This window comes from Myotis davidii, unplaced genomic scaffold (assembly GCF_000327345.1).
Source record: "Myotis davidii unplaced genomic scaffold, ASM32734v1 scaffold309, whole genome shotgun sequence".
NCBI classification, from domain to species: Eukaryota; Metazoa; Chordata; class Mammalia; order Chiroptera; family Vespertilionidae; genus Myotis; species Myotis davidii.
Window position 1 is genome coordinate 2178807 of NW_006383013.1, and position 13714 is coordinate 2192520.

Genomic DNA, 13714 nt, shown 5'->3' on the forward strand with positions numbered 1-13714 from the left:
TTTCTCTAAGTGTGGGAAGTCAGGAATGGAGCGTCTGCACAGTAAATCCAAACAGCTGTCAGGGTGCCCTGTGGGGCATCTGAAAATCAGCCGTGTCTGCCGTTGAGAAGGCCCAGGCAGTGTGTTTGGAAGCTAGGGTGGACGTCGGGAGACAGGGATCCTGGTCTCAGCCTCCTCACTCATTGGCGCTGTGGTTTGGGTGACGTGCACAACACAGTGCCCAGCGTCAGTAACGGTGCTGCTGAAACCTGCTGTACCTCGTTTCCAGCGCTCAGCTGAGCGAGTCTTTGTAGAGTATTGCGAAGTGCTCTCTCTGTGTAAGACAGTCTCACTGTGTCGTTGTAATTGTCATGCTCCCAAACCCTCTCGTAGCCACTTCTGGGGAAAGAGGCATGTCCCCTCCATGGGGCTGGACCGGGTCACAGTTTCCTCAGAAGTATGTCTGTAAGGAAGAGAGGACCCAGGACCTACAATTCTCTCCCTCAGCCTCCACAGTCTGTGGGAGGCAGAACTTCAGCCCCAAATCCTCTGGTGGGCGGTGGTAGACCAACTCTGTTTTCATTTCGTTTAACCTGTCACCACCATTTAAAAATACACTCTCCATCATGACTGGGTATGTGAGTATATAAAATTGAAAAAAAAAATTTATGTAATACCTCTCCTTATTGTGAGCAGTTCACTTTCTTTTATCCTCTCTGCTATTAAAAAGAGACCAGTGGTGATTTACTAACTTGGTTTCATGAGTCACTAACAGGCCATGACCTGTGGTTTGAAAATCATTGTGCTAGATTCTGTGTCCTAGCTCTGGACTCGTGCCTTTGGGGACCAGGTAGGTAAAACAAATCTGTGAAGTGTGGATTCATTTTAGAAAAGCACCTAAGTTATATTACTGAGGTACCTATACCAGTTACTTGTATATTCATACTTCTGTGAAGATATTTCCTCTCTGCCAAGTCTCCTAAAATATGCTTCCCACTTAGTCTTCCTTTGCTTTCCCGTGTTTGATAGCCGCATAGCTGCATACTTCACTGGCCTCCTCATTCTGTAAGAGCCCTGGCAGTGCAGATTGGATGATGAAGAACCAGTACTGAACCCCGGGTTAGGGAGTGCAGGGAGCTCAGGGGCAGCCACACTTGGATGTAGGTTCCTGTGGAAAACACTGGAATGTAGGTCCAGTGTTGCCAGGCTTTGTATTTGAAGAATTTAGAAATTCGGATTTTTGTACAAAATCTCCCAATTTGGACAAGAAATTCATGTTAAAACATAACAAAACAAAATAAAAATAAAGAGCAGTGTGGTCTAGACCAAACTTATCTGCAAGCTAGATAAGGCCTGGAAGTAGCCGACTTCATCAAAGGCAGAGTGTTCTGTACCATTTTCATCATAGCAGAGCAGAAGGTTCACACTGAACTTGTAGTTCGGGGGGAGGGAGGAGGGTGCAGGGGACACGAGAAAACACCACCTGAGGGCATCCCAGCTGACCATCCTTGGGGGCTCCATTTTGATCTTGCTCCATCCCATGGGGTGTAATGAGATGCCGAAGGATTCTTAACTCCCCCTAGAGTGAGAGAGAGCAAGATGTGGACTCAGCAGCAATTAAGCCACATAGGAAATTCATCCCCCTTTTGGGTGTTGTGTGGCTAAATGGCAGTTAATCAGCCTTCCCCCAAAGATTAGCGTTATCATTACTGTCTCCTTCAGACAAAATCACTGCTACTTTTGCCACCTCCCATTGCTTAGGAAGGACCAATGCAGTCGTAATTCCTAAGGGTAACCAGCGATGGACATGTCTCTTATGTACAAACAAAGGCATTGCTGGCCTAGGCTACCTGGCCTTTTTAATCTCCTTATTCTCTGATCCTGTTTTCATTTAAGCCCTTCTACCGTTGGTAGCATATCAGGCCATTTGGACAGTGGGTTTATCGAGTTCAGCTTCACCGTGACAATTAGAGGTAGTGAGTTGGGAGCAGAGCCTTTTCTCCTCCACTTAGAGGCAGCTTTGGCGGCTGCCTCGGGCTCTCCGTTAGGATTCTTTTTACTTAGAACAGCATTGGAAGCCTCCATCACCAGCAGCTCCATGGTGGTGCTGCCCTGGACATCCCTTTGCAGTCTACCTTGGGCCTCTTCCTGCCCTTTCTGTCCCACTCGTCTTCCTGCCCCTGGTTCCTCAAAAAACATAGAGTTTAAGAGTAAAAAAACATAGTCTGGGAGATCCCTTCAGAGTTATTTCATCCTGTTCATCCAACCTGACCTACCTATCCTCTTCTCCTTCCCTGACTTCAGCCAGAATTCATTCCCTTCCTTCTGTCTCCCTTCACAGTGCAGTTGGTATGGTCTAAATTTCATGGGAACTGATCTATTTAAACTTGGGCTTAATTTATGATTATACTGTTGGGGGAAATTATTTGCATTTTGCAGGAATTGCTGTTTGGGTCCAACATAGCTCTTACTGGTGAGGCTTTGTGGGCCAGCGCTATTGAGGGCCATCTCGTGCATCTTGCCTCCTGGCCATTATGTCATTGCCACTGCCCTTTGCCCCTGCCATCATGGCAATGGTTTCTAACTTAAAAGAAGCCATAGCTCTGGCCAGTTTGGCTCAGTGGATAGAGCATCGGCCTGCAGACTCAAGGGTCCCGGGTTTGATTCCGGTCAAGGGCATGTACCTTGGTTGCGGGCACATCCCCAGTCGGGGGTGTACAGGAGGCAGCTGATCAATGTTTTTCTCTCATTGATGTTTCTAACTATCCCTCTCCCTTCCTCTCTGTAAAAAATCAATAATATATATATATATTTTTTAAAAAGTCATAAAAAATAAAAACTCCATTATTGTGATGTTCAGGCATACAGAAAAGTAATCACCACGTATACCCATCACCCGACCTAACAATAGTCAACATTTGCCAGTCTCATTCCAAAGACTTAAGATTGGTGTTTCTCAGAGTGTCAGTAGTATCCTACTGGGGTCAGAATTACTGGAAATTTGTTTAAGATGCATATTCCTGGGCTGCCTACCTGCCAGAGGAGCTGATCCAGACATCTCTGCTGCCAGGCCCAGCACGTCCAGCCGTCAGCATGTCTGTCAAGCTTCCGGGTGGTTCTTATGCACAGTCAAGTTTGAGAACCAGGGCCTTAGACAAGTGTGACAGGCTTCCTGCTCCCACGGAATATCTGAGGGCACTACTCGCCGGCATCACTCATGGGGCTTCTGGTCCTTCACGTGGCGGATACAGAAAGACGGGTCCTGAGCCTGCAGCCTTCCTGCATGGCTAGCTCATCCCTTTCCGCTCATGGGAAGCTGCACATGTTAACACAACAGCTCCAACTGGGACCCAAGGCCTCAGTCCTAAAAAGTGCTCAATAAATTGGTCAGTACTTGTTGAAAGAAAGGAGGACGTCATATCATCTATATTCATTTGACTTTTGAGCTCACTCAGCCTGCATTTAAACTCAGTCATTTAATTTGGAGACGTGCTGACGTAAGTTTATAAGAAGGCATTGCAGGGTCTGTAGTGCCCTCATGCTGAGTATGAGCCTTGGTCTGTGAAGAGGAATCCAGACAAATAAAGCAGCTGGGATATATGCCCATTTGCACCCACTTTTCAAACCCCGGGTCCAACATACCCTGCCAATGCATGAGACTAGCGGGTTCTCATAACCCTTCTCTTTCTTTTTTCCAGGTCGGGAAGGAAGGCTTTTGAAAAAGTGGAAGAGTATGTTTGCAGTCTTCTTATGGCATCCTATGGGGATCTTTGTCGACAGTGCAGTCTTTGTTGAGCAGCATTCAAAAAATAGGCCGTGTGAATCTGGCTGTGGTCTGGGCTGGAGATAGGCTTCCTGAGTTGAGGGTTTAATTAATGCAGCGTCTTCCACTGAAGGCCTGGGCTTTGGCATTGGTAGCCTGTCACACCTCCCACGCTGTGGTTTTTAGAATTACATGTCTAGGTATCAGAGTACTGACCCATGGCTTCTGCTGTACTGATACAGATGGGCAGAGGCAGTGCCAACTTATAAGCCTCACCTTCTCCTAAGACTTACATTTTTTAAAAGTGTCCTGGTGAAGATGGCGTGTAAAGTCAAGGCCAACGAATTTCCCACCTCAGAGGCAGGAGAGCATTCGTATCATAGTCTGTGTGACGCTACCCCATGCAATGATGCAGTACCAGCTTGGGCAGCCATACATGGCAGACCCAGGCTCCCAGTTAGGTTTGAGCAAGTTGGAGGAGAGTGGATCCAGAGACCTATTCATCTAGGAGTAAGAATGGATACAACACAAATTGGGGTTGTTTCTTTCTGTGCCTGAAACTCATTTTCTACTTTCCTTCCTTTTTGGGCGCAGTCATCGCCTCAAACCGAAGAGCGTGGATGGATCAGATGACGGAGGAGGTAAGATGTTCTTGGAGGAAGTCTGAAGGGCTTCGGAGATGTCCCAGGGCCCCGAGGCATGTCCTGCACTGCAGCTCAGGCACCCGTTGCTCTAAGTGCTGCTGCCTCTGCCCGGAGGACCTCTCCCTCTACTTTTTTTTTAATATATATTTTTTATTGATTCCAGAGAGGAAGGGAGAGGGAGAGAGAGATAGAAACATTAATGATGAGAGAGAATCATTGATCGGTTGCCTCCTGCATGTTCCCCACTGGGAATCCAGCCTGCAACCCAGGCATGTGCCCTTGGCCAGACTTGAACCCAGGACCCTTCAGTCCGCAGGCTGACGCTCTCTCCACTGAGCCAAACCAGCTAGGGCTCACCCCTTCTTTACCTACCAGCCCTCCTCGTCCTTCAAAAATCAGCTGAAGCATCACCTCCTCTGCCATGCCTTCCCTTCCCATCCACTCCCTCTTTTTCATTTAAAAAAGAGTTACGTGTCTTTTTATTACTGAGTTGTAAACATTCTTTCTTGTAGAATCTTTATTGTTGACAGTATTACCTGTGTCCCCTTCTTCCTCCATTGACCTCTCCCAGCCTGCCCCCGCCCCCACCCCAGGCCTTCACCACCCTATTGTCCGTATTCCTAGGTTACCCATGTACACATACATACAAGTTCATTGGTTGATCTTTCTCTGTGCTCCTACAACCTCCTGGGCAACATGGTAACAGCAGCAGCAATGGCTAATGTTTGTTAGGTGTTAATTATACATCAGGCACTGGTCTACCAGTTTATAGATGTTAAAGCATTTAATCTCCACAGCAACCCTATACGATAGTAATGTCATTATCCCCATTTTATAGTTGAGGGAACTAAAGGACAGAGAGGGTAAGTAAGCTGCCCATAGTCGCAGAGCTAAGTGACTGTCACACTTCAGCTCTTTGTTGGCTTGAATGTTCTTCCCTCCGGGCTCTAAGTTCCTTGACAGCAGACACCACGTCTCACTTGTCTTTGCATCCTCGGTGCCCAGTGCGGAGTAGTCTGTGAATGGCTGACACGGCCAGCAAAGGAGAAACAGCACTGAGTAGGCCAATAACCCTGGCACAGCTAAGGCCCGTGTTCAAACTCGAGAAACGATAACGTTTGTGTGTGCTTTTTACAAGAAACTTACTAGAGAGGAGATTATATCTGGGGCTAAATCAAAGCCTTTTTTTAAAAAAAAAAACCCACATAATTACCATTTCCACACTCTATTCCTTTGTGTAGAACTCAGTTTCCATCTGGTATTATTTTCCTTGTGCCCGAAAAACTTCATTTAACATATTTTTTTTGTAGAGCAGGTCCTCTGCCAACAAATTCTCTCAGCCTTACTTGTCTGAAACGTCTTTTCACCTGATACAGGATTCTATGCTGACCACTTCTTCCCCCTTTTAGCACTAACGTTACGTGTTTTCTGGTTTGCATTGTTTCTGAGGAGAAGGCAGTGGTGCTGCTCATCTTTGTTCCCCGGCATGCAGTGTCTTTTTCTTCTCTTGCTGCTTTTAAGGTTTATTTATTTTTATCTTTTATTTTCAGCAATTTGGTTAGGATATGCCTTGGTGCGGCTTACTTTGTGCTTATCTGCTTGAACCTCTTGAGTCTGTCGATTTATTGTTTTCATCAGATTCAGAGAATTTTAGCCATTATTTCTCTGAGTATATTTTTTCCCCTCTCACTCCTGGGATTCCAGTTATGTGTATGTGGGTTGTATCAGTTGAAGTTGCCACACAGGTCATTGCGGCTCTGTTTTTTTTGTTTTTTTCCTAAACTATTTTAAACTTTGCTTCAGTTTGGATAGTTTTCTGTTGCTGTGTAGCTGATCTTTTCTTCTATAATGTCTAGTCTGCTGTTAAGCCCATCCAGTGAATTTGTTGTTTCAGACATTCTATTTTTCTGCTCTAGAAGCTCTTCTCTCTCTCTCTTTCTCTCTCTCTCTCTCTCTCCAGATATATCTTTCATTTATCTCCTTATATTATTCATGTTTTTCTTTTTCCTTGATAGTAACCTTTCTAGTAAATGCTTTAAAGTCCTTTTCTGCTAATTCTATCATCTCTATCTGTTCTGAGTCTGTTTCTATTGACTTATTTTTCTTTTGGTTACAAGTTACATTTTTCTGCTTGATTTGTAGCTTGTCAGTGGCTGCTGGCCATTTTGAATGTTACTAGCTTGAGTGTCTAGATCTAGTTGTCTTCCTTTAAAAAACAATATATTGTTTTGGTAGGCAGTTCTTGTATTTGTTGATCAACTTGATCATTTTGAGCATTGTTTTTAAGCTTTATCCACGCAAGTCTGGAGTTCGCCCTGAACAGTAAGACACTCAGTGTCTCTGCTGCGTGCCGGGTTGTTCCACGGGACTCTCCCCCGGCCTGGGTGGCGCTGTTCCCTGGCAGTTCTGTGTCAGCTGTGGGGATCGCTAGCTCATTCCTTGCTGGTCGTAATTCTCAGCCCAGCCTTGTGGAGGTTGACCCTGTGCACGCACAGCTTAGCACGCAGTCCATCTAGATTTGTGGATCTCTTTTCCTGCATAGCTCCCCTCTCTCACATCCTGCTTCTCAAATTCCAGCAAATTAGCCCCCTAAACTTTGACCTCTGTCTCCTCAACTCAGCAAGCTCTCATGCTCCATGGGGGGGTTCCACCTCACTGTGCCAGCATCCTGGCAGTGCCTCTAGGCCAGGGGTGGGCAAACTTTTTGACTCGAGGGCCACAATGGGTTTTTAAACTGGACCGGAGGGCCGGAACAAAAGCATGGATGGGGTGTTTGTGTGAACTAATATAAATTCAAAGTAAACATCATTACATAAAAGGGTGCGGTCTTTTTTTTTTAGTTTTATTCATTTCAAACGGGCCGGATCCGGCCCGCGGGCCGTAGTTTGCCCACGGCTGCTCTAGGCAGAAAGCCAGGGTGACTGCACGGCTCCCTTCACTTGGGATCACAGTCCTGTTCTACCTTGCCCACTGTCTGAAAACAGTTGTGCCATATATTTTTCCAGTTCTCTAACTGTTTCTAGAAGGAAAGCAAGTCTACTACCAGGTACTCTCTCAAGACTAGAAGAGGAGTCCCACAGCCTTGTACGCACTAACCTTTGCCTGCGACGACAAAGTGAAGGAGAGAAATAAATCAGTAAAATTTGGATGATTACCTGTGTTTTAGAGCTACTCACAGGATCGGGGCAAGGGTCATATAGGACATTTGTGAAATATTCTGGGATGATGTTTAACAGCAGATTCCCAGGCCACTCACCAAGTTGGGGCCCAGGGGGGGGTGGCGCATGAATCTCAATAAGCTCCCTGAATGATTGCTTTGCAGACTGAAGTTTGACAGCCCTGGTGTGACGCCTCTAAAGCCAGGACTCAGGACTGGAGAGGAAAGGATTGTGTGGAAAGTTCCGTCTCATCTCATTCTAAAGGGGTTTAAGGCAGTCACTGGAGGTCAGGAATCAGTCTACCCTCTAAGACTTAAGAGCATATGAGCATCTCTCATCGTTCTTCAGCATTTTTCTTTGCTATCCTGTGATCTCTTAGTGACAGGCTCATTTCTTTTTGCCAGATATTTCTCCTTAGCTCTACTCACTAAACTCCTCGTCACTTCTCCACCCACTAATCATTCCCAATGAGTTCTGCCTTTCTGTTCCCAAAATCTGTTTTCTCAGATCTGTACCTAGGATGTCCTCTGCAGTGTTAACTGGGCCCTGTGGTGGCTGGGCCCTGTGGTGGCTCGGTGATTGGTGGCTGGGCCCTGTGGTGGCTCGGTGATTGGTGGCTGCTGGCCACACTTTTGCCCTGCCTGTCCTCACAACTTGCCTGATGCTATTGCCGTTGGTTGCTTAGGGGAGCAGGGGCACCATCCAGGAGGATGTGCCGAAGGACTCAAGGCGGCAGGGCCCCTGCCAGACTGAACAAAGCTGTTAGGCAGTTGGGGAGCAGTGCACGTGGAAAATATGATGCTGATAACTCTGAGATGCTTATTAAATTCATGGCTACAGAAGGTTTACTCAACCGGTATTCTTCTCCAGGCCTCTCCACACCTTTCCTTGCACTTTTCCCAACTCCCTTCAATGGACTTCTGAAATCCTACCTTCTCCATTTTTTTGAGTGTGTGAAAAATGACAGATTTCAAGGAGTAACTATTGAATGTTACAGCAAAGCCTTCTGAATACTACAGTTTACACATCATAAATGCATATTATTAGAAGGTTGTGCTGGCTGCCATCGGCTAGAATCAAATTGTTGTAGCTTTAAGCAGCTGTGTAGTCTGTCTTGTTCTAACCTGTCACATGACAGGTTAAGAAATTGAGGCTTAGAGATTATTATACAAAGTAGCTCAGAGGGGAACTCTGGTCTGACCCCCAAGAGAACACTCTGCTCTGATGCCATGGTGTCCACAGCATCACTGCCTCACCATTCATTACCAAACATTGACCATGTACCAGCCACTAAAGCTAGTGGTTCACATTTTTTTCTCTCATTAATTCTCAAAATAAATCTATGGGAAAGTGTTTTAAAATCAACTATGTTGAGGTCTAATTTACATATAATAAAGGGCCTTCATTTAAAGTGCACAGTTTGAATTTTGACAGGTGAATATGTCCCATGAAATCACCTCCACAATCAGTATGTAGAACACTTTCATCACCCCCAAACATCTTTCATGTCACTTTTCAGTCCATCCTTCCTCTACCCCTGTCCTCAGGCAACTACTGACCTGTTTTTTTGTCACGATAGAGTGGTCTGCGTTTTCTGGAATTTTATATAAATTAAATCATATGTATATATGCTTTTGTGTCTGGCTTTGTTCACTTGTAATGATTTGAGATTCATCCAGGTTGTTGCATATATCATTGGCCTGTTCATTTTTATTGATAACAGTCGTTGTATGGGCATGCTACATGTTGGTTATTCACCTGTTAAAGGACATTTTGATTTTTCTTTATCTCCCATATTAGCCATGAACAGATAGAGGCAAAGAAAGGTAACCTGGCCCAAGGCCACACAACTTGTAAATGACAGCAAGATTGGAAGGCCACTGTGCTCGCCACTGTACCACCAGTGCTGCACAGCCCAGGCCAGGATTTGAATACAGATCTTGACCCGAGTGTCCTTGCTCTTGGCTTCTGGGCTGTAACAAATGCTATGACCCCCCGCTATGGTGGCATCTCCTTCCACAGGTAGGTATATTAATGTTAGTTCCCAGATTTGTAATATAGATCACCCAGCATGATTGATAGAATGCTTAATTCAATTTCATTAAGAAAGAGGTCTATTTTCAGAGAATACCTCTAGTATTTTTTTTCCCTGTCATAAACTTACAATGTGAAATTTGTGATTTAGCCTTTATTTTGGCTCTGGAGGTTTGAAGCATAAAACTCTTTTTGTCAGAGCGTGCACTTGATTTTACCTTCTAGGAGGGAATGCCTCTTCCAGGCATAAATCTGTTGTCCGTGTAGTTATGCCTTAGTCCTTTAATGGAAAATCAGTTCATATGTTACACTTCACACTTGGCTTAGTCCATTTCACTCTATGGGAATGTTTAGAATCCATTATGCAGTAGGAATCATATGTTACATACAACTAGTTTCTGGAATTATCTTTGCTCAGAGAATTACTTGGTTGGCTAGTGAAGGCTGCTCCTTTGAACTTAGAATAACCAATGGGTGGGGAGGCTCCATGAGTGATCGCCCTGAGTCACCCCTGGCCGCTCATTCAGCAGTGACGTTAACAGGTACGTGGGCACCTGTAAGGGAACTCACTGGTTCCCTAAGAAAATCACATCCAGGTTCTTTGAGGTGGTCATTGCTAAGAGCATTATCCCTGGAAAGGGGCTGTTTTCCTTGTACTTGGTAAGGGTGGCTGATTGGCAACCTCAAAGGGGAAGATGAACCTCAGGGAATAAAAGTGAATGTCTGACGTCCAGGGCTCCCCCCAGGCCGCTGCCTCCTTCCACCCTCGGCCTTTGCCTTCGGGAGGACAGCCAGCAGGCGTCTATACAGTGCCTCCTGTGGCCTTGCTGCTCCGGATGCTGGAGATGGTGGCAAGATAGTCCTTGTGCGCCAGGAGCTTCTGATCCAGTGTGATACCCTCCCTCCTTCCCTCCCCTTCTTTTATAGAAAACCTTCAGAGCCACGTCTCTCCATGTGTTTCTCAGCATTCAGCCTCCCTCGCTTCACTCTTGGCACCTGGGGAAGATGCCGAGGGAGAGAAGAGAAGCACTTCTTCCCTCTATTGATGCCTTAGCCTTCCGAGGGAAGAGAGCAGAAAAGTAGAAAAAGAGAGGAACTTTTAAGATAAGCGTGTTTTAGAATGAGAAACAGAGAGTGAGGGATAGTTAGAGGTGGTTTGGGGATCTATTGGTCAAGCAGAATGTGTTGCATGGGAACTGTTTGCAATAACATCACTGGCTACAAGCTCAAGTGCCTTTAGAGACCAGGCAGATAATATAATCACACGGACCAGCAGGAGGGTAGGACACTGAAGAATGGTGGGGCCTGTGGTGAACCCACATGAGATGGCACCGTCTAAATGTTTTCAAATTCGTCTTTCAAAAAATGACAGAATTTTTAAAAAATCACTTCATAAACAGAACAAAGTGCATCTGCTGATTGGATTAGCCTTTGGGAAATGATTTGCAAGTCCTTTAGAACAGTGGTCGCCAACCTTTCGGGCCTCACGGACCACCAGTGGTCCGCAGACCACCGGTTGGCGACCGCTGCTTTAGAGGACTATATAGGGTTCCGCTCTAAAGGAACACAGAACTTGGTTGGGGGAACAAAAGACTAAAGGCATGACAGGAGTTAGTTAACTAAGACAACAGTATAATGGATGGCCAAGGCAGCAAATGTATAATGGATGGCCAAGGCAGCAAATGGTGGCTGCGATTGGTGGTTGGCATTACTAAGGGCCCTGAGTTCAGAAGAGGCAGTGATCCCAGCGGGCTGAGGGTGCTTGAGGAAGAACTTGCACTGGGTCCTGAAGGATGGGTAGACTTGGTTAGGTAGCGAAGAAAGTGAAAGGCCTTGCAGGCAAGTTGCCTGGCATAATGGGAGACTCCGTGTGGAGAAGGAATAAAAGATTCATGGTAACTGGAAGAGAAGCCCATTCTTCAGAGTTAAGCCTTGATTCTGGTCCATTCTCAACTGCACATATTCAGTGTCCCCACATACACAGCCTTTCGTGAAGTTTGAAGACTGCTGATTCGAGGTAGAATCAGCCAGAGCTCACACCATGCTTCAGGGAAGTTGGGACTCATGGTTATGGAGAACAGATGAGAATGATGGACAGCCCAAACCCAGAATGACCTCAGGATCCCCAAATTGTAGGACTGCAAAACTGATGTTTCCTACTGAGATGACAATCTTTTGGTGACATAATCATCCATTTGTATTCTTGGAATCAAGTTACTGATTTTCCCTAAGGCTTTTAGCCCTCTTCTGTCATGGAAGGTTGTATATGTTAGAGAAACACATCAACTGTGAAATAGGATTGAGCCCAATCTTTGCAAGTGACTTTGGGCAAGTCATTCATTCATTCATTCATTCATTCATTTAACCACCTTTTGTTGAATACCTATTGTGTATAATGCATAGGGCTGGGCACTGGGGATATGATGGTGAACAAAACATTCTTAGTCCTTGTCCTTATAAAGCTTACAATCTAGGGAAATAGGGGCTAAAGAAATTCACAACTAAGTAAGGACACATTGCGATGGAGTCTACTGATTTGAATTGGGTGACGAGGGAAGGTGCTATGAAGTGACTTCAGCTTCAACTTGAAAGGAGATAGAGTAGCCAGCAGTGGGGGGAGAGGTTGGGTGGGGGACCCTGGTAGAGAAAACTGCAGGTGCAAAGGCATGTCACCTCCCTAACCCCAGAAGCATTCCTGGGCCTGTTTGGTCTCTTCCAGCTCTAAATCCAGCTCTTAGAGTGTGAACTCTGGGTAGAACGTGAAACTTTAAGGAGGAACATTGAGAGGCACACCAATGGGAGAAAAATTTCTCGTTTCTAAAAAAGATGAACAGCATTCAAACTGAGACAATCCCTGAAAACACAGTTATGGACTCAGCTTTCAAAGTTTACCTCAGAGTTAATTCAAATTAAGAAGGAACTTGTGAGTCTCAAAATATGACTTTAGAATAGGGATGGGGGAACCTTTTCTCTGCCAAGGGCCATTTGGATGCTTAAAACATCATTTGCAGGCCATACAAAATTATCAGCTTAAAAATTAGCCTGCTCTAGTTGGTCAAATATTTAATTAACTTACCCCTAATGCTTTGGCAGGGCCAGGCCAAATGATTTTACAGGCCTTATAACAGCCCGAGGGTGTACATTCCCCACCCGTCTTTTACAAGGTGGAAAGTCTTTGAAAACAAAAGCTTTAAAAAAAAGATTAGCCCTTTCTTGCAAATAACCATTGCATCTTGGCGTAACCCAGGACTGTGGGTGGAATCGTCGCCCCTCTTCTGGCAGCTCCTGGTGCCTCTTGAGTATGCCGTGTCCCCCCTGGAGAGGGCTGTCCTCTGTGCATCCTGGGGTCCAGTTTTGACAGAATTGACTATCTCAAATCCTTAGGAATAATAAATCCTTATGGCCAACCAAAAAGTGTTTAATTCCTAAAGGACAAGCTGAATTGAGCCCCTTCTAGCCAGGGGCAATTGGGAACTTAATTCTGCAAGTGTAGCAATCTGGATGATCTGAGAGCTCTGAGTTTAAGGGTAATTGCTCAATTTTCTATCCATGTCAACAGGGAAAATAGGTAAAAGTGGCTGAACACAGCCCAGCAGTGAGGCTGGATGAGATGTGAGATGCCAGACTGTCAGTGGAATTAGGAAAATGCTATCTCTAGAGGGCTATCACTCAGCCGCCCTCACGCTCCCCTCTTCCCGTTCATCTCTGTCTTCAGGCTTTCTGACTCTCTTTCGGGTTCTTTCTCCTTCTTTGCTTAATCCTTCCACTATACCCTTCATCCGTTCTCCTGCAAATAGCAGTCATTCTGAGCCTAAACAGCTTTAATGCAGAGAAAGGGAAAGTGGAAAGAATTATTTAAGTACAGATCAATTGGAACCCTGATGTCTCCATCCCTTTCTCTTGCTGAGCACGACTGTTTCACTATGTTAGCATTCCTTCCTTAGGCTCAATACAACATCTGGGATTTTTTAAGTGGTTCCTAAACCTAGTTCCTTTACTTCTCTAAAAACTGTTCTAACCAGCACTGAATTTTTAAATTAAACAGTGTTCCTTAAAATCAATTCGTTTTTTCCTAAATTCAAAGTCACTATGACTAGATGCTAAGGTCTTTCTAGATCCATGCCTCCCTCTCTTTC

At 45.3% G+C, this 13714-nt stretch overlaps 1 protein-coding gene across 1 annotated transcript in view; it reads left to right on the top strand.

Annotated features, from left to right (window-relative positions):
• IFT43 (intraflagellar transport 43) overlaps positions 1-13714 on the top strand; it is a 71079-nt gene that overhangs the window by 43458 nt on the left and 13907 nt on the right. Inside the window, exons 4-5 of the mRNA XM_006778810.2 lie at positions 3678-3710; positions 4337-4383. Coding sequence (XP_006778873.2) covers positions 3678-3710; positions 4337-4383 — 80 coding nt within the window. The remainder of the gene's footprint in view (positions 1-3677; positions 3711-4336; positions 4384-13714) is intronic.